Here is a 20044-nt window from a genome sequence, read left to right on the forward strand (position 1 = left end):
TCATAACCATCAAAGATGCTCAGACCAGGTGCCTCAAGTGAGTTGTATACAAGTTGTGCTCTCTGGACAGTACTTTTGGGATGAACTACAGGATAAAATAGTGGCGAGGAACGACATCGTGTGGGGACATGAAAACTGATTGAATATAGTAAATCGGCACAGTCAACAACACCATGGACAAGTTTGTGGAGAAAGCACAGACTGAGGAGTGTTCTTCTATCGCTCAGTTTGCATAACCCAATGTGGTCAAGTATTCTATCGTACGAGTAATATACTCTTCTGAAAAGGTAACGATCGTAATAGATTTGAACAAATCTCATCTGTACCCGTTCCAAAGAAAGTGACAAGTAGTGACTAGCCGAGAGCGTACAGTAGCCAGAAAGAGTGACAAATAACAGCTAGGATTAGTGAACTCCTTCGAAATGCATGTTATGAGACCAAGGGACTTCATTGCTTCATTGGCCACTCTTTCAATGTGGTGTTTAAAACTCAGCGACTCATCAATGTGCACCCCCAAGTCTCGGACTGTTGACACTTGAGCAATGGGATCACCATGTAGCTTATACAAAAATTGAACTTGCACCTGTCGACAAGAGTATGAAATCACATTTGTCTTTGCTGGGTTGATGCGAAGCCCATTTGCTGAATGCCATGAGGAGACGGTGTTAATGTCATGCTGTAGAAGAGAGCACTCATCAACTTTATCTATAGCTCGAAAGATCTTAATTTCATCAGCAAAGAGAAGCATTTCAGAGTGTTTCATGCGCTCAGCCAAATCATTAATAAAAATGAGAAACAGCAGGAGGCCCAGGTTGCTACCCTGAGGGACTCCAGAAGTTGATCTAAATTCGCGTGAAAAGCAACCAGAGACTCGTACAACATTTGTACGATTAGACAAATAACTTTCAAAAAGCATCAAGTATGACTTACATACCTATTTCATAGTGATCCATTTTACGCAATAGCAACGAATGAGACACTATGTCAAACGCCTTTGACAAATCAAAGTAGACTGAATCAATTTGGCGTCTTGAATGTACTACGGGGATTACTCTGCCGAGAAAAGCACACAAGTTTGTTGCAGGTGAACGATGGGGAATAAAGCCATGTTGTTGAGTACACAGTTTCTGGGAGAAGTAAGAGTATAGGCGGTTGTACAAAATAATCTCTAGTACCTTAGACAAGGAGGGAATCAGTGACACAGGGCGATAGTTGACCACAGGAGAGGGGTCGCCCGAGTTAAATATGGGTGCAATAATCGAGCGCTTCCATAGGGTTGGGAAGATTCCAGATTCTATACAAAGATTGAAAATGTGTCTCAGTATAGGTGACAGCACTGGTCCGCAGCCCTTAACGGTGAAGCTAGGGATGTCATCGTGGCCGCATGACTTTTTGGCCTTCATTTTTCTGAGTGCTTCATCGATCTCTGTCTCTGTAACCGGTGTTGCCGATAGGAAGTCTGCCTTTGACGCCTTTACTGCGTAGTTAGTGTTGCCAGTATTAGCAGCCGGGGAACCAGAGCTGAAGTGGTCTGCCAACAGGTTGGCAATTTCTGTTGGGTCAGTACATGCCTTGCCTGCCGTGTGGATGGCTGAAATGTTTGCCGTGCGCGCGCCGTAACTGTGCGTGAACTTCCAGAACTGTTTTGGGTCACGCCTCGAAGAAATTTCTACCCTGTCAATATGAGCTTGCCTGTCTCGTTTCAACAGTTGTTTAGCTTGTCTTCTGAAATCACTGAACATTTTGTATGTCAATGGGCAGCCCGAAGCCTTGTAAAGGCAATGCAGGTGTGTCTTGTGTTCGAGACATCGTCGCAGCTCTTTAGAAAACCAGTTGGGATAGACAGATGGACGGGAAGTGTGTTTCGGGATAAACTTAGCCATTGCGGCCTGCAGTGCGTTAGTCAGTTTGGCCGTGGCCGATTCTGCAGAGTGGTCATTAAGCACACCCGTCCAGTCATAGTCCCTCAGAAACCCGTAAAGGTCAAGGTAGTCCCCACGCTCAAATGAGAATCTAGTTTGTGCAGGAGGCATTTGCCTCACGGCTTTCATTGAAAACATGACCTCTAGAGGAGGATGATAGCTGTCTACCCTTGCTAGTGGAGCAGGTTGTCTATACTCTTGCTAGTGGAGCAGGTTGTCTACCCTTGCTAGTGGAGCAGGTTGTCTACCCTTGCTAGTGGAGCAGGCTGTCTACCCTTGCTAGTGGAGCAGGTTGTCTACTCTTGCTAGTGGAGCAGGTTGTCTACCCTTGATATTGGAGCAGGTTGTCTACCCTTGCTAGTGGAGCAGGCTGTCTACCCTTGCTAGTGGAGCAGGAAACTTAGAAGTAGACAAGAGGAAGGTTGGGAACAACCTTCACGAGTTTAGCCGAATTTTCGTTTAAGCACGATGCACTGTAGCAAAAGACCTTTCTAAACTGTTCAATATTCAATTAAAAAATATTCGGCCAAAATCACTATTCACTTCGACTCTGCTTTGAACTTGAAATCCACTATTTGCACATGCCTAATATTAGGTGTCCAACTTTCACTGGCATCTGTGAGGCTACAATGGAGCACCAGCCAATATCATAATCAATTAAACAGCAGCACTGCAGACTCTACAGCTTTCTTAACATATAAGTTGCAACAAATGAAATTTACATAGATTATCTGCCTTTATAATCTGACTACAAATATGTACTTGGTTTTGATATAGCTTCATTTGTTTTGTTGATATGGAAAATTTAGTTTGAAAAGATTATGGAAAGGATTAAGACAGATTGAAATACAGATATATCAGGAAATAAACATATCTCAGGAAACTGAAAGGCCTGTGGAATCCAATAAGGTTGAAATGAAAGCTCTAGGATGATTTATAAGTTTCTTTTTATGGCAGAATTTTCCAGCTCTAAGATTATTTATTGAAGGAAGTATAAATTTAAAAAAAAAGCATTGCAGAAACCCCAACCCTGATGTCATATTTGACATATTTATACTCCTTATTGTATACCTTGCACTTATGCATACCAGGGAAAGAAAAAATGAAGAAGATTGGATAGGTACGAGTGGTGATATGGCTTCTACAAAAATAGCAAAGTGCATAATTACTTCATTCTAAAATAATAGCAAAAAGATGTGCACTGACCCATTTTCCTGTGTTTTCGAGTCAATGTTTAAAAAAAAAAAAGATACTTCTTTTTTTTAATAAAAATACTTCAGAACAAAATGATAATTGCCTGACAGTCTTTAAAAACACCATTTAAACTTTTTTTTCTTTTTTGTACCAAAGAGTAGTGTGCTTCTTTTTAGGTAGCGCGAATGAGACAAGGGGCGAAAAAGGCAGGCGTGCGACAAAAATGGGCGCTAACTTGTCTACACGGGGGTGTTATAGTCACGAGGGTAGTACGGAAGGGAGGAGCTTCAGTTGCCACGTCTCCAGCATGAGCTTCCTACCTTTGGCAATGGCTTCTTGTGCACTTGGAATGTAAACGCACTGCCAAGGCACTGTGCAAGGCCACGAGTGCGTGTTGGGGGCCGGGCGTTAGAAAGAGGTGTCTTGCTGTTCTCTCTTTTTCACTGAGTATATTATGTACTAATCACATAAGCATCGGTATATGGATTGTTTGGATTAGCCTTGCAATAAAATCTGTTGGAAGCTAGGGCCAGTCTTTGCTATATGTGTGCCTTTTTATGTCCTTGTCTTCTTCGCTCTATTTGGTCACTCTTCAGTATGAAGCAACCAGCCCAATCGAGAGTCATAATGCAGCGTCGGGAGATGCCGCACGGAGTGGCCCCAGCACGCTGGCCCTGCCAAACTTCGATGACGAAATTTACCTGCAGTCTATTTTAACTTTGATTCGTCCCGGGTGCTCCCGGGGGCTCCCCGCATTATTTTACCTCCATTTCGAATGTGTCGTGCCAGCTCGCATTGCTGTGCTCTACGCATCACTCTCTTTACAAACATGCAGCTCAGTTTGAATGGGCTTTATGCGGTGCTCCCGCGCTTAAAAATTTGTCATGCGAGAGGTTACTTGCTTGTCCCCTCAGCTTGCACCAGTATGACTTTCTCTCTTCCATGTGTCTTGTGCCTACGTTCCCTCCTGCAGCAGTGTGTCTCAAGCCAATACATACTTCTTTTACGAATGTCTTTTCTGGATCAATATATCTTCCCTTTACCTACGTGTCATTTTTTTTTTTGTGCTGTTACGTCTCTCGGCATTAATATGTCTTTCCTGCACCAGTATGTCTTCTCCCGCTGACGTTTTTCTTTGTTCTCATACGTCTCGCAAAGACGGCAAGAAAGGCAAGACAGCCTTTCGTGCCGTCTTTCTTGTACTCATGTGCGTTTCTGTCAGTGTTTCTTTCTTATGCCAATATACGTCTCTTGCACCGATGTATTTGTTTCTCCTGCGTCAATGCGCGTTCCCTGTGGTGTCCCCCAAGGTTCTGTCAAGGTGGCCAAGCCCCTGGACTACGAAGACGTGCGGGACTACTTCCTGACGGTGCTGGCACGGGACGGGGGTTTGCCGGCCCTCAGCAACCAGGCCTCCGTCAACGTCTCGGTAACCGACTACAACGACTGCCCGCCCATGTTCGGACTGCCGGTATACAATGCCGTGGTCCGAGAGGACGCCCGGGTCGGAGACCGCATCATCCAGGCAAGTGGAACGACCTCTGCTACCATAAAGGGGGAGGTGACCTTTCTTTGGATGAGCTTGCTGGATTCCTGTTGTCCACGCAAACAGATGTGTAATGATCTAGAGGGGGGCCTCTCAAGCTTTCTGAACCCGAAGAATCCTTTTCTGTCCTAATATTGATGCAGTAAAGCAATATAGAAGCCTGCAGAGCTTGTAAACAATAATGTGCAAATTAGGGAGTGCCTGGCTCATTGTTATGCGTCAATGGACGGCTCACATCTGCTAAAATACCGTATTTACTTATTTTCTGGCTTCGCGAGTTTTGAACTGCACCCGATCCAGCCAGCCACTGAGTCGAGTAAGCCACCAAATGGTCAGGTTGAGCCAAGCCAAATTTAGCGTGGCAGCATGCGTGTGCGTTATGGCCGCAAGAAAGAAGTTTCGGAAGTGATAACAGCGTAACCGAGCGGCCTGCAAAGCCAAAAAAAGCTGGAGTCGAGGAATTGCCCACCCCCTGGAGATGTTTCATCCATCCAGCAAACAAGCTGTCGTTCGTGTTTTGCTTTCGAAAAGCAGTTAGGCGTAGGAATGCTCGTGTTGTTCTTTGTGCCAAGCAAACTTCGTGCAATGCTTTATTTTAAACGAGAAAAAAAATGCAGATGGTGCTTTTAAGACAAGTTGCAATTTGTAGAGCATGGTTACTGTGGCACACCCACGAGCAGCTGTGGGTGCGCCTCCGTAACCGGAGGCATGCCACAGTAGTGTCCCTGTCAGATGGGCACCTAAAATGACATTTACGGAAAATCTGTAAATACGCAAACTTTTACCCCACCTAATGAACGCACCCTCTATATATGGCTAAATTTTTCTTTAAAAAAGGGTGTTCATCGTGCGAGTAAATACGGTAGTCTTTAAACTAGGAAAGTTGTTTTACTCTGGGGCTTGGACAGTCAAGTGCAGCCATGGGACTTCCGGCCAACTCTCTCCAGTCTCTACATTTCTTCTTCCTCCCTAGTAAAGTTTTGGTTACGGTTTCAAGCAGTTGCTTTTCTTTTTTTACTTTGCTAAAGATATGTGTGACGCTGTTGCAAAATATTTATTGGTTAGTCTTTGACACCATAAAAAAAATCGCCTGGCAAAAAATTTAAAAAATTTTTAGGTGAAAGTCAGCGTCTCTTTGAGAAACATTTAGACGAAACTATATCCTAATATTTGGTGGGTGGTCTTCCTAAGTGATACTGAAGAGGGCTGCATTGCTTTTAATGGGAAAGCATTAACTGGTCCCATGAAGCGGGCCGACGTCATCAGCCGCGCCAAACAGGTGATAAATTCCCGACCTGTTATTATTTACACGCACAATGCAGCACTAGCTCAGCACTCGGCCAGTGCTGATGGTGATGCTGATGCAGTCCTGATTTTCCACTTCCGTGCCACGTATCTGTACCAGCCTTTAGACGGCACGTCCCGATGTAAAGGGGAATTAAACAAATTTGGGGAGTCACTCCTCCTGACGCGTGTCACCCGCTGACAAGTGTCGGAAAAGTCGAGCTAGCTTTCCAGCTGGCACTCGCACAATGTGGTGCTTTGCTTTTTGTGACCGCTCTTCTTGCACTTGTTTGCATGCTATCAAGAGCAACAAAATGTTGTTTTTTTTTTTGTTGTTGTTGTTGAACTGACTTGGATATGAGTTGACTTCAATACACTTTTGGTGTCTGAGGCACAACCACAGCAATGCCACTCTCATAATGTCACCATGACTTTTCTTTTTTTGTTTTGTTTACGTAAACATAAAATGATGCAGTCTGTGCAGATAAAATGTATGATTCTGAGTTTGCTGTTGACCTCTTAGTCGTAACTTTTTCATTCATGCACTTTTGAAGTTATTTTTATAAAATATTAAGGTGGGCTAGTTGTAAGCGTATTACCCACAAATATTGTGAAGGACAGACAAGAATTATAGTAGACGGGACCTCTCTTTCTCGCAATTGCATTAAAATGCCACTCGAGAGTATAGCGCTACTCCCATCTTCGGTGTCCTTGCCTGCCCTTCGCTGTATTAGTCATACTAGTCAGCACCATGTTCAGTGAAGCTCTGCAAATGACCCTTGAGTGCAGTGGGGGTTTGCAGCAGCAAAGAGTTTGGGAGGTGCAGGTTTTGGACCAACACAAAGAGCTGTTTTTACCTGCTTAAAGGGGTCAGGACATGCAAAAAATAAAATACGAAGTAATTATACTGCAAGGACCCGTTGTAGTATGTTTCTGTATTTCTGGTAAATTTGTTTTAAAAATGGTGTGGTAGTTTTGTAGATAAATCTATCTATATGCGGGTCCCTCAGATACGCCGCTTTTGAAAAGGCTGCCGTGGTTGGCGCATTGGTGACGTTGCCTTGCATGCACTCACAGACTTGGTTCTCTTGGCGTCTCGAGTTTCAGCTTCCTCGTTTACCTTCCGCATTTCGAGCACATGGTTGGTGACGATTACGTCTATGGCATCGTTCACTTCGTCGAAGTCTTCGACACTGATCGCAGCAGCGTTGAGAGTGATTGTTATCCGGGGATGTTGGAAGCTGGTCATCTTGACTGCGACCCGCTGGCGACCAGCTCCAGCGACGACGAGTCACAGACGAACTCGCCGTGGTTGCCGTCATCCGTGACAATCTCGCAGGTGCATGCAGGATCCGCAAGGTCAAAGGGCCGGGAGCGAGAGCGAGAATAGCGTTGGGGTGGCCGAGTTGAGTTAGCAGTTTTGATTGTACTGCGGAGAGGCGAGCTTGGGCGATCATGGGGGCGCCTAGAATGAGAGAGCATTCATTATCACGTGGTTTATGGGCACCATGATGTGACTCACTTGGGCTGCGTTCCCATGGTCACCGGATGAAAATGATAAAAATTTGTAAGTTGATTATTGCAATTAGTAAAGCTCTAAAAATCGCGAAACTTGGTGTTGTAGCCTAATTGAATTTTGCAATTAGTAGAGCTCTAAAAATTGCGAAGCTTGGTGTTGTAGCAAGTAGCCTATGAGCATTCCATTTCAAGAATAACTATACCCATTTGATTTTTGTGTCTTCACCCCTTTAAAGACAAGGACATTAGGACGGAACTTCCCGTTCATCCCTTTTTCTGTCTACTGAACAAAATTGTTCTTTTTGGAAATCGACTCGGCCTTCAAACTGTTTCAATCACACCGTGTCGTTCACTCCTCCGTTGCTCACTCGCTTGCAGGTAATAGCAAGCGACGCGGACAGTGCGGCCAACGCGGCACTGCAGTACGCCATCGTGCGGGGGGACCGTCACGGCCAGTTTGCCATCGACAAAGAGACGGGCTACATCAGCGTCGCCGCATCCCTGGACCGTGAAATGGTTGGTCCGCGTTGTGCCTGCGCAACGTTTGTTGACTCGCTTTCGTGCCCATAGGTTATTGGTGTGTGAAGACTAAATTATTCGCGAATATACCATAGTATCCTGAGAGATCGCCACCCCCGACAGATAGCCCGCCCCCTTATTTTGGTATGATTTGCAATTTTTTTTTTTTAAAACCGAAAGATAGCCCACTTTTAGTAATTGCGGGGCCCCGGCCAATGCTGACCTTGGCCAAAACTGTGTTACTTAACCACGGCAGGGGATAAACAAGCATTGCTGACGGGGAAGGAGAGTCGTCTTTGCTTCATCGCCCCCTCCTGCGATCGCAGTTTTCGAGGGTGACAAAATCTAAAGCTAGCATTTTTTCAACCTTTTTTTTATGGCACACAGAAAGTTAGCCGGCCCCTTATTTTGATATGATTTACTATCTATTTTATGTGAATTACCTCTCGGGGGATTACGGTAGTGTTTGCTATTTGGTTTGATTTGCCGCTCACTTTTACTTTTCAATGTATTTGTGTTTTTTGAACATTAGGGAATTGAAAATAGTACCAGGAAAATGCTTAGAGAGTGCAGGTGAGCCGGCATTATTGAGCATGATGGTAACCCTGAGAATGAGGACAGAAAAAGGCGGACGGACAGCGTCTCAAAGGGGACAGTTGCTGTCTGTCCCTTTTTAACGAAGAATGTGTCTACATCGCTGAGGAAAGCGGTACATAACACCACGGAGATAGTTGCGAAACAAGTATCTTGTGTGTCAAGGACAATCTATGAAATAATGCATAATTAAGAAGAAATAGTAATTATTTCAGAAGAAAGAACAAAAGTCTAAAGTAGCTTCAACAAGGATCGAACCTACGACCCCGTAATTACGAGCCCGGCTCTTTACCGCTGCGCTACAGGGAAGACTTGCGGAGAGGAAACGACCTCTCCATTCACTGCTTTGAAACAAACCTCTCTACTCGTTAGCATTTGGCAGTCACATTATACAGTGAGTAGAGAGAGAGGCAGCTAGCTTTGCATTTAACCACTGATCATTTGAAACAGAACTTGGTGCTCTGACCTTGCCGTGCACTCTCGTCTCCTCCTCTCCTTCAGTTTCTACAGTATCCATATAAGCAAAAAAAAAAAAAGAATTGAAATACATTTACATATTTCTCTAATGCAAAATTAGAGCGCAGCTCTTGAAATATTTTGATTTTGTGATATACCGTGCTAAAGAATTTGAGGAAGAAATATCTATATACCGTAAAATACCGGGCAAGCGCCCACTCAAAATTTGTAGATAATCATGAATTATCACTTGTCCGGTCATCAATTCTACATATAAATGTACTGTGCATATTTTCTCAGATCTTACAAATTTGGGTATGGGCACTTTATGTGGAATGGGAGGAAGCGCAGTATTCTTCGGTATACAAATATAGACCTCATTCCCCTGCATACATAATATAAATTATATATATATATAATATTTATATATTATATTTACCGTAATATCCCGAGACATCTCCCACTCCGCTTTTTGGGCGAACATCGATTTCCAAAATAACACCGAGTGATTTCCCACCTTTACAAATACCCCAACGCAGACTCCGCGATCCGAAAACATTCATCCTACCCGAATGGCTCAGCCGTGGACGTTATGGTTGAAGGATGTCCGTGACAAAGTAAAACGAAGGAGGGAACAACATTTTACTTTGTTCACGCATTTCCTCCCTGATTTCCTCCCTTCTCAAAGGGAATTTTCCAGGCTTCTGCTTTCGCCACATTTGGGGGTCTATGTGAAATCAATATTTTGCCCAAAAACGCGTCGGGGCGATCTTTCAGGGGTAGGCATTTTTTTGGAACTTTACGGTATATTCGATGGACGAAACATCTCGTAGGACTGAGTAATGCCTCAAACCAAGCTTTGTTGGCCATACGCACCGAGCGACTGCGCTCGCTTTCATAATTTTCGTGGGAATGACGCCACGATGCACGTGCCGCAGCCATGCTGGCTTGGCTTGGCATGGCTTGGTCTCTTAATCGGCTTAACCACCTGGCGGCTCATTGGCACGCCGCGCTTGTTCCCTTTTATTTTTTGACCGTGCATATGGTAGATAAAACCGACAAAGTGTACACGGGTGCGATTTAAGCTTGATCAGCATACGAGGCTATTTCAAGGTAAGATTTGTAACGCAGACTTAGATTCTTGTCAGCTTGCCCACTTTATCTTTACTCTTAATTTTTCCCCCCATCTAGATATCCAACTACGTCCTCGAAGTGGAGTGCACAGATGGAGGCACACCACCGCTGTCTTCAAAGGTGCTCGTCAACATCGAAGCCTCGGATGTGAACGACAACGCGCCCCACTTTGCACAGGCCAACTACTCAGCCATCGTTCAGGTACTAGCCACTCCACCCGAGAAGAATCTGCTTCTCTGAAACTAGGGCAGTAGAGATTTGGTTAAAGGGACGCTAAACTCCCAAAATACATTTTAACATGAAACGTTCTTGGGCTAGGTGTTTAACATTTCTTGAAGCCCGGATAAAAGCGTGAACGCAAGGCTCGACACTAATTGCTTTTCGAGTGGTGGGGGAAGAGGCCATTGCAGTAAAAACGTTTTTGCACCAGGTGGGAGTCGAACCCAGGCCGTTTAGATTATTGAGCGAGTGTTTTTCCAGCATGTCACGATACATCGCCACGAGTTCAGGTGCTATTTTGCGGGAAAGCCCTGCGGGGCATCCGCTCTGCGTCTGGCAGATAGGAACTTGACACCCTGTCGCACGTTTCAACGTGAAACATTAGGCTTGTTCGATTGACTTTCACCTTCTGCAGCAGCGCAGAAAAGTGTAGGGCGATGTACTTCCTGTCGTATCTCAATACACATACCGAAAGTACACTGCCCTACATTCTGCACCTGTGCAAGAGGTGCAAGTAAATCGAACGAGCCTATTCTTCGGCATTTCGTGAGGCCTGGATAAAGGCATGGCCACGATGCTCGACATTGATCGGTTGACGGATGGAAGAAGAGGGGTGAGGTGCTCTAAGCTGATTGGTTAACAAGGAGGTCATGTGACCAGAGGGGTAGGCAAGGAGGAGCTCGACCATCTGTGCGTATTGAGGGAGAGGAGCTCGAGAGAATGGAAGGCTCCGGAAGATCACCAGGTTTATCAGCCCGATTAGCGGTAGCATCGCTTCATTCTACCAAACAACAATCAAGCGTACACAGGGTATGCATTAAACTGTCTGACAAAAAGCACCGTGAACATACGTGTCTGGCATCTAGAAACTCAGAGTATAGCTAAACGTTGCCCAAGCAATGCAACACATTTGCCTAGTAATTTGCTAAAATTTTTTGTTTGTGCCTGGAATGAACCTAGAGGCAATCAATAAACAAATATCTACTATTTATCGTGGACAAAAGAATGATCAAGTCATTGAAAAGCACCGTCTCATTACACATAAAATTTGCATCCATCTTTCGATTTATTGATTACACCGTCGTATGCAGAACTGCACTTTACGAGAAACGGAGCCAATGCTCGAAACCAGCCTCGTCATTCTTTTTACAGCAAAGCTGTTATGCGCTAGGATCTGAAAAAAAAATGCATCCTCACATGTCAACAGAAAACTCCCTATTGGTCGTGGCAAGCATGAATAAATAAAAATAAAAAGAGGGGGCAACCAGCGTGAGTTAGCCTTCCTTTGCATTATTTGATAGTGAGGTCCTGATCCCTTGTTATCATCTTTTGGCATCGTCCTCGAAGTCATTCTCGAGGTTGTCCGAGAGGTCGTCCGAGAGATCGTTCTAGGCGTCATCCTCACAGTCGTCCTAGAAGTCGTCCTCGAGGTCGTCCTAGACGACGTCCTTGAGATCGTCTTAGAAGTCATCCTCGAGGACGACTTCTAGGACCAGGGCACGCAATTGATGCCTGCAAAATCTATGTTTACTTTGCTAAGAATGTTTTGCGTTAGAAGAATCGGAGCAGTGTTCATTCTACACATTTGGTGTTTCGTAAAAATGTAAGATGCTCTGTCGAAGTCAATGCGCAGACATTAGAGAAAACAAGCAGCACTTGTCTTATATAGAGGATTTGCTTGAAGAGGAATCTCTTGCATGTGTCAGAGTTATGGCCAACATGTTTGCAAAGAAAGTTGGTAGCTTCTCTCTGAATTAAAAAGCATTAAACTCCCCAAATATATATTTTTTTTAATGGCTGCATATGACATGTATGTCGCTAAACGAGTTTTTACGGGAAAGATATTTTTAGTACATACAATAGTTTTGTCGTGAAACATATCTTGATGAGGTCAAACCCGAAACTGACTTCTGTGTTTTGATGTCGATTTTCAGATAGAAGTTGGTTTCGGTTTTGCAATATGTGTATCACAACACAAATATTGCGGTAAAAAAAGATTGTTGTAAGGAAAAAATTATTTTGTGATGCATGTGTCCATTTCTGCACCTAAAAATCTTCTATGAGACTTTGCTGTTCCTTTAACAAAATGTCTGCATCACTGTGGAGGCTTCTAGAAGACTCCTTTTCAAGTTTACACTACAATCTTAAACTAACTGTGTTTCATTTACGCGACGTTTTTAAAAAAAGAGCACAACCCGACATTTTTTTAACTCCTCCCTCGCAGGAAGGCAAGCCGGTGGGCTTCACTGTGCTCAAATTCACCGTGAGCGACCCCGACTCATCCCCCAATGGGGCCCCCTTTGCGCTGGAGATCGTCTCCGGCAACGAAGACGGCACGTTCCGCCTCGTTCAGACGGACTTGACGCTCCGCACGGCCTCCAAGCTCGACCCCAAACTCCGATCCGAATACGAGCTCGTGGTCCGTGCTTCCGACTCCGGAGCGCCGCCGCTGTCCTCCGAGTGCCGCGTCTTCGTCAAGGCCATCGAAGACAGCCAGTTCCCACCCGAGGCGTCACCCATGGCCGTGTCGGTGACCTCGTACCTGGACGACTTTCCCGGCGGCGTGTTGGGACGCGTCCGGGCCACGGACCGAGACCCCTACGACCAGCTGGCCTTCGAGCTAGCCTCGTCGCACCAGCACCTCTTCTCGGTGGACCGGGAGGATGGGACGCTGATAGCGCTGCCGGGGCTGGACGTTGGCACGTACTCGGTCAACGTGAGTGTCTCGGACGGGAAGTTCACGACGTACGTCGGCGTGTCGGTGGAGGTGGTGCTGGTGAGTGAGGAGGGACTGCTGAACGCCGTCGGGCTGACGCTGGCGGACGTGACGCCAGAGGACTTCCTCCTCACCTACAAGAAGGGCTTCCTGAAGGGCCTCCGGTCGCTGCTCAACGTGCGGCTCAAGGAGATTCAGGTGAGGCATTTTTGGAGGGTGCGTCGTGGCGAGGGCTTATCGGCGGAGCCAAGTGGCGACTTCTGGTTCTCGAACGGGAAAAAGGAACGTCGTGGAGGCCTCGAAATGCCAGCCAACAACTCTCTAAGGCCGTATTGCAAATCCTACTTCTGCAGATCTAGGTTGCTATGCTACTAGTCAATGGAGTCAGTCTATTCCTGTGTGAGTGTCACGTGACCTTTATGATGGACTCAGTGATGTGCGGGGCATGTAATCGTGGAATACATTCACTTCGCTGGATTGGCTGGTTGTCTTGTAGCACTTGCTGTGGTCCACTGTAAGGTAAAACAGAGTGGACTGGGACGTCGTAAACTTGCATCGAACTTGGGTTTCGACTGGTTCAGCATACCTTCAAACTCCTTGCGAAATTCGAACAAGTTTGATTTTTTAAACAGTGTTTTAAGTGAGACTTTGCATTAAGGGGCTCAAGACGCAGTAGCCTTTGACTCTGTTAGGTTGAGGTACGACCGCAAGTCACCGAGACATTCGTGATTCGTTTCGAGAATGGCAGCCAGTTCAAGGTGTGGTTTGGCATGCAGCTTATGATGTATGGATGTCCCGTTAAATTGATTTCATATCTTAAATCATAGCCAGATGTGGTTATTCTTTTCCTTTTATTCTTTTAAAGTTGTGATAAGTGCATGGGCATTTATCACAATGAATAGCCAGGTTGCCCAAGGGTGAGTTCTTTTTACAGACGATGAATGCTCGCTTACCTTATCGATTGCACATCTTCTCGTTTGGCCCATGTATGCTTTTCCGCAGCTCATTGCGATTTCATGAACAACTGAAGATGAGCAGGCCTGTTGGCTGTTGGCCGCTACTCTGGCTTTCAGAAGATTTTTTGGTTTTGAAAACTTCAGCATTGTTTTTTTTTTCCTTTATTTTTATAATAAGTGTGGCAATATACGTGATTGTAGAAAACTAAGAAGTTTTGCATTAAAATGGAAAGATGGACTAGTTGGTACATGATTCTTTAAACAGTATATGCCATAAATCAAGGACAGAGGGTGAGGGACACAACACAGATGCTGTCATTTATGCATCTTATGCATCTGCGGTCCCGCCTACAAGCTAATGTTGTATGATTCATACGCTTCTCGCCATAATTTGCTTTTAGGCGTCCCAAGAACTTTTTTTAATGCGAAAGCATTAACTATCTTACGGAGCGGAGCTGGCGGCATCTATAACCACAAAAAAACGTGAAAGAAATGCCCATTCTCCCATTGGCTGAACAAAACGGCTCCTAGATAGCCATTGCTTGGCCGCCGCTTTTGTGGCAGGCGTTGCTGGAGCAAGGTGGGGGGGGCTGCGGTTGCTTCACGAGAGCGCGCGCTCAGCCACCGGCTGCAACCTCGGCAATACCGAAACTTGGCCGTCCACATCAGTACACTTCAGGCGAACTAAGGGAGCGGAAGAGCAACATTCATGCTTTCACATTCACAACTCGTAAGAAGTGCTTAGGTGTCCTCTGAATTTTCTTTATTCTGTTCGCACACATCCCGAGTTCAGGTAGCTGAAGAGACACGCACCAGCGAAACCACGTCGGCAATTCTCCCGAGCTCGCCCGCAAACAGAGCCCAGCTGAATCATAGCCTCCTAGTTGAGTAGAGGGGGATGCCTCCGACCCTTTTATTCTTTTAAAATTGTGATAAGTGCATGGGCATTTATCACAATGAATAGCCAGGTTGCTCAAGGGTGAGTTCTTTTTACGGACGATGAATGCTCGCTTACCTTATCAATTGCACATCTTCTTGTTTGGCCCATGTATGCTTTTCCGCAGCTTATTGCGATTTCATGAACAACTGAAGATGCACATTCTACGTACTGCTTAGAACATTTCTTTTGACACATGTTGTCTTCATCCTTTTTGTTGTCGGTTTTCGAGCAGAGGCCGGAAAGTTTTGAGGGGGCCGAATACACCACTGGCGCTTCAAAATGGGCCTTCACTTCCTTAAGGTTGTGTGATAGCTTATAAATATATGAAGGGTGTCACAAAAAAAAAAAATTTGCACATCCACAAAAATAAACTAGGCATCACTGAACGCTCATTCTCTGCCCAAAGGTAGCGCTAGAGGTCACAACCAGATGCCAAAGTTTCACCCCGATCCAATACCTTAATCGAAAGTTATAAGTGATTTTCTGAAAATCACTTATAACTTTTGATTAAGTCATCGGATCGGGCTGAAACTTTGGCATCTGGTTCTGACCTCTGGCGCTATGTTTGGGCGGATAATGAGCGTTCGGCAATGCCTAGTTTATTTTTGCGGTAAAAAAGAATGTGTTATTTTTTTTTTTTTGTGACAACCTATAGAATATGTATATATGGAACGATATGGACCTGTTTTATGGCGCATATTGTTTAGGCAAATTTTGTTTTTGAGCTTTTGCTTGTGCTCCACTCCTACCCAAGTGCTAGCTTTGGCAGAGTTTTTCTTCAGGGACACCACCCACGACAATGTTTGTGCCGTCAAGGCACAAAGCACATACCAGTTTACCTGCGCGACATCACTGCGAAGCAACACACAGTGTGCGTCAACCTCCCGGCATTCTCGCCGACTTGCAGGTGATCAGCATTCAGCCGTCCGCGGAAGAGGGTGGCGGAAGCCAGCCCGCGCAGAGGTCCCGGAGGAGCGCGGGGCAGGACCTGGACGTGCTGTTTGCGGTCCGCAAGGGGGCCCACGGCTACTACTCCGCCAAGTTCCTCAAGACCCGCTTGAAGGAGAACCTGCCACTCGTGGAGGCTGCGTCCGGATTGCGGATCGTCCAGGTATTGCACACCATCACCACCCTCCCCAAGCCAACAGCCAGCTCTTTTTTCCAGCTTTGGACGTTTCCATTCTGAGGTGGGACACAGAATGTGTTATAGACGAAACGCTAAACCACGCAACCGGTGCAGTGTTAATTGTCTTTGTCTTTTGTCTTTACCTGTCTTTTGCCTTTGGCAAACTATAAACATTATGTTAGCATGGTGTTTCGCTTTTCTGGGGTTATTTATAGTTTCTAAATTAGATGCCCCACGTGGAAGTTATGTGCAAAAGGGTCGCTTCGCATGTTGGATTTTCAGGGGATAGTGGCAATTAGAGCGCCGACTCTTCCGATCCAGACTTCTAACGCTTCTCAGAACTGAATTCAGAGGATGGGAGCTTACTATCCGATGGAGAGGCTCCGTTAAGTACCGACTGCGATTCGGAATCCAAGAGCGTCAGTATGTCGTGCAGGCGGACATACCAAAATGAAACCGAAGGGGACAACGTTTTGCCTTCAATATTTTCTTCTGACGCTTCTAGACCAGAACAGCTTGCAAAAACTGTGCCTGCTCTTGTTAGATAATTCTGTGCACTGACCCTTTCTCTATACTATTCCTTTAGAAACAAAGCCTGACCACTGGAAAATCGTTTCTGAAAGAAAAAAAAAAAGAAAAAACTCAATTGTCAAAGGGATAATGATGTTGAGTAATTAATGATCCCTTTAATTAATTATGAGAATAATTAGTGATAATTGATGTTAATTAAATAATTAATCTGAAGCTCAGAAAGCACATGTATATATTAAAACTTGGGTTTGGTCTGGTTAGTTCATTACTGAATAAAAGGTTAAAAAGCACGAGCATCCGAAGAGAACAAAGAAAAACACGCACGGGACAGGCACCTGTCCTGTCGTCCATGTTTTTCTTTGTTGTCCCCATTTGTTCACGCTTTTTAACCTTTTATTTGCATGTATAAACACCCGACATGGCTCAAAACACAGTGCATATTCTATGTTTCACAACTTTATATGCAAGTTTGATTTTCCTTGTGAAATATGGAATCCTGTTTTTCAATACTGTAAAATCCCGAGAGATGCTACGCCACCAAAAAATAACCTGACCCCTATTTTTGACATGATTCGCTATTTCTTTAAAAACACCGAAAGTTAGCCAACTCCTCATTTTCAACCAATTTACTTTCGATTTTAGGTGGGCTATTTCCCGAAATATTAAGGTAGTGATACTGTCAAGACCAATTATAACGAAGTTGGTTCTAACGAAATAGCGGCGACAAGCAAAGCGATCACAATTTCCCATTCCCTTTCGCACTTCGTTAACCGAAGTCGGTTAGTATAACAAAATAGGAGATATAGCGAAGTGATTTTTGATTCCCGTTGACTTTGTTATAACTGGTCTCGACTTATTAATGATTTTGTGATTTAACCCTTTTGGGTGCCCGGTTTTTTTCCCGCACGTCGAACACAAATTTTGGTCTTGGGCAGAAGAACTGAAGCGTGCTTTATGAAGTATATTTATTCATCGAGGGCACATTGATGTTTTGGCGTAGAGATAATTGATGTCTGCATGCCTTGAGCCTGTAATATATTTTGCTTAAAATATACTTTTTGAGACTATGCAAAATGGCACCCTGACCTCGAACTCTACAGTAATTTTTTTCGAGTGGCTTTAACCAACATTTTTTTTCTTTTAATTTAGAACTGGGACTTTTCTTATTTAGTTTATTAGTAAATTAGTTTATTACTAATTTTTACATCTCAGTGTTTGCCATAAAGCATGAGACTGAAAGGTGTAGGTTCACGTTTCTCGAACAACAAAGGAGCAAACCGAGACGAAAGTCCCCTAAACAAAACTTTCCGCATGCCATCAACGGATGCTATTACGAGACAAAACCTTGCCCTCACTATGCATCAATGGGGTGGCTCTGATCCGCTAAAATGGGGCACTGTTCCATCAATGCCGAGATTGGAAGGGGGGCGACCTCGAGGCAGAGTAGAATCCCTGCTTTGGGTGGTCTTCTGGTGCCAGAGGGGGTGGATGAGAGGGAGGTTTGTCTGACAGGTGGCGGAGGACCGGTGCACGTCGACTCAGTGCGTGCACGGGGAGTGCCTGGACCACATGGCGCTGGACCGGACGTTTGCAGTGAGCGTAACCACGGACCAGTTCAGCTTCGTGTCGCCCCAGCACAGCCGCCGGCTGGACTGCCAGTGCAAGCCCGGCTTCGGAGGTGAGCACCAAAACTCCCCCCCCCCCCCCCCCAGCTTTGCCGGTCGCCGTTGGGCCACGTCCCCATTGGATCGCATCGCCGTTTGTTGGATCTATATTTGACGTCACAGGAGGGAATAACATTGTTATTTGTCTGGATGGTTTAAGCCAGACTTCCGTACAAGTTACTTCTTGCCAAAATTTAAAATGTCTGCATAGAAATCGGGCAGCATGAGGGACAAACTTCAACATGGTCCAATTTCGTCGAGAGTTTGGAAGTTTGTCGAACCAGTTGAACCTCGGATTCAACAAACATTCGTGAGATCCCTGTTAAAGACCCTGCTGCACACGTTTCCTACTGCTTGAGTCTGTGGTTAGAGTTCCACTCATCATGCTCTATGTTCAGTTCTGCCTTCGCTACAAAAAAACGCGTAAACTGAACTGCAGATGCTCATACCCAGGTGTCTTAAACAGCAGTCACGCACCTAATCCATTGTACAGCAGACTGTCTGTAGACTTTGTCTGATGCGTTTTTCTTCCCTGTAGGACAGTTCCCTCACAATGGTCATACAAAAGCTTTCTACAGATATGTTCAAAGCCTACATACATAGATAATTTTGTCACCGGGCCTGTGGCGAACACCATATCTTTTGAACGACGTTTGAGGAGCGTGACTGGAACCACGTGATGTCACAGTGTCACGTGATGTTGTGGTGTCATGCGACACCTTAATGTAGGGAATATCATTTGCTAAATCTAAATGCAGAGGCATAACTGTGCAGCAGTGTGCGGTGCCCCAACTGTCGCCCAAGCTAACTCTCGCCGAAGCCAACTCCAATTTAGCCTCGAAAAAACTGAGTGGAGCATTGCCAGCTGCCAAACGCCCGTGCCACGAGGTCCGCCGACCACACGACGGAATTCTAAAGAAAATGGGAAGAAGGGGGAGGAGCACTTTGAGACGCGTCAATGGGGCTTCACTGGCTGCAAAACTACTCAGACGAAATGAAAAAAAAATTTAGAGCAAATAGCTAGGCAATTGTGTTGCATACATGAAACGTTCTATAGTCCGGTGCAACTCAAGAAGGTAGGGCAAAGGAAAGGAAGGCCGGGAAGGAGGAAGCAGACAGGACGCTGGAGTGAGGAGGAGGTTTCCCCCACTCTTCTCCAGCATTCCATCAGCTTCCTCCTCGCTGGCCTTCCTTTCTCTTGCCCTACCTCTTGAGTTGCAACAAACTACAGCATCACAAATGATTATATCATCATTCAGCAGCGTGTCTTGCACGTTCAGCCAGACTGACGTTCACTGCGCTCTTTGTCGGATAATTTAACGCGTGGCATGTGTATACTCAAAATGAAAAACCTGTTGATATTCCAGGACCTTCTAACCCACTCCTCCTCTCCCACCTCGCTTCCTTGCCTACCTCTCCTCCTCACTCCACAACTGGTTGCACGACCTCCCCGTTAACCATTCGGCGTCGAGCGCCTCACCTCTCCTCCCATCCGTCGACCAATCGGCGTCGAGCCTTGCGGCCACGCTTTTATCCGGGCTTTACGGAAGGCCAAACACCTTGCCAAAGAATGTTTCACGTTAAAAAAGAAACGGCACAAAAGGAACACGTGGCGATGTTGACATGGTGTCGTGTGCCTGGAAGGCTGACACTAAAGTTACGCTGTGTTTCACTTTAAGTCCAATTGCAGCTGGCGCTACGATCCGACAGAGCCAATTGATCAGT

The 20044-nt window shown here is 45.4% G+C and overlaps 1 protein-coding gene across 3 annotated transcripts in view; it reads left to right on the plus strand.

Annotated features, from left to right (window-relative positions):
* LOC121835550 (fat-like cadherin-related tumor suppressor homolog) overlaps window positions 1-20044 on the plus strand; it is a 123376-nt gene that overhangs the window by 66842 nt on the left and 36490 nt on the right. For all 3 annotated transcript variants that reach the window (XM_042289932.1, XM_042289933.1, XM_042289934.1), the window contains exons 25-30: window positions 4427-4641; window positions 7843-7980; window positions 10225-10368; window positions 12611-13300; window positions 15906-16109; window positions 18168-18333. In XM_042289932.1, the coding sequence (XP_042145866.1) occupies window positions 4427-4641; window positions 7843-7980; window positions 10225-10368; window positions 12611-13300; window positions 15906-16109; window positions 18168-18333 (1557 nt within the window). The remainder of the gene's footprint in view (window positions 1-4426; window positions 4642-7842; window positions 7981-10224; window positions 10369-12610; window positions 13301-15905; window positions 16110-18167; window positions 18334-20044) is intronic.

The sequence above is a fragment of the Ixodes scapularis genome, unplaced genomic scaffold, assembly GCF_016920785.2.
Source record: "Ixodes scapularis isolate PalLabHiFi unplaced genomic scaffold, ASM1692078v2 PGA_scaffold13__105_contigs__length_92229423, whole genome shotgun sequence".
Classification (NCBI taxonomy): Eukaryota; Metazoa; Arthropoda; class Arachnida; order Ixodida; family Ixodidae; genus Ixodes; species Ixodes scapularis.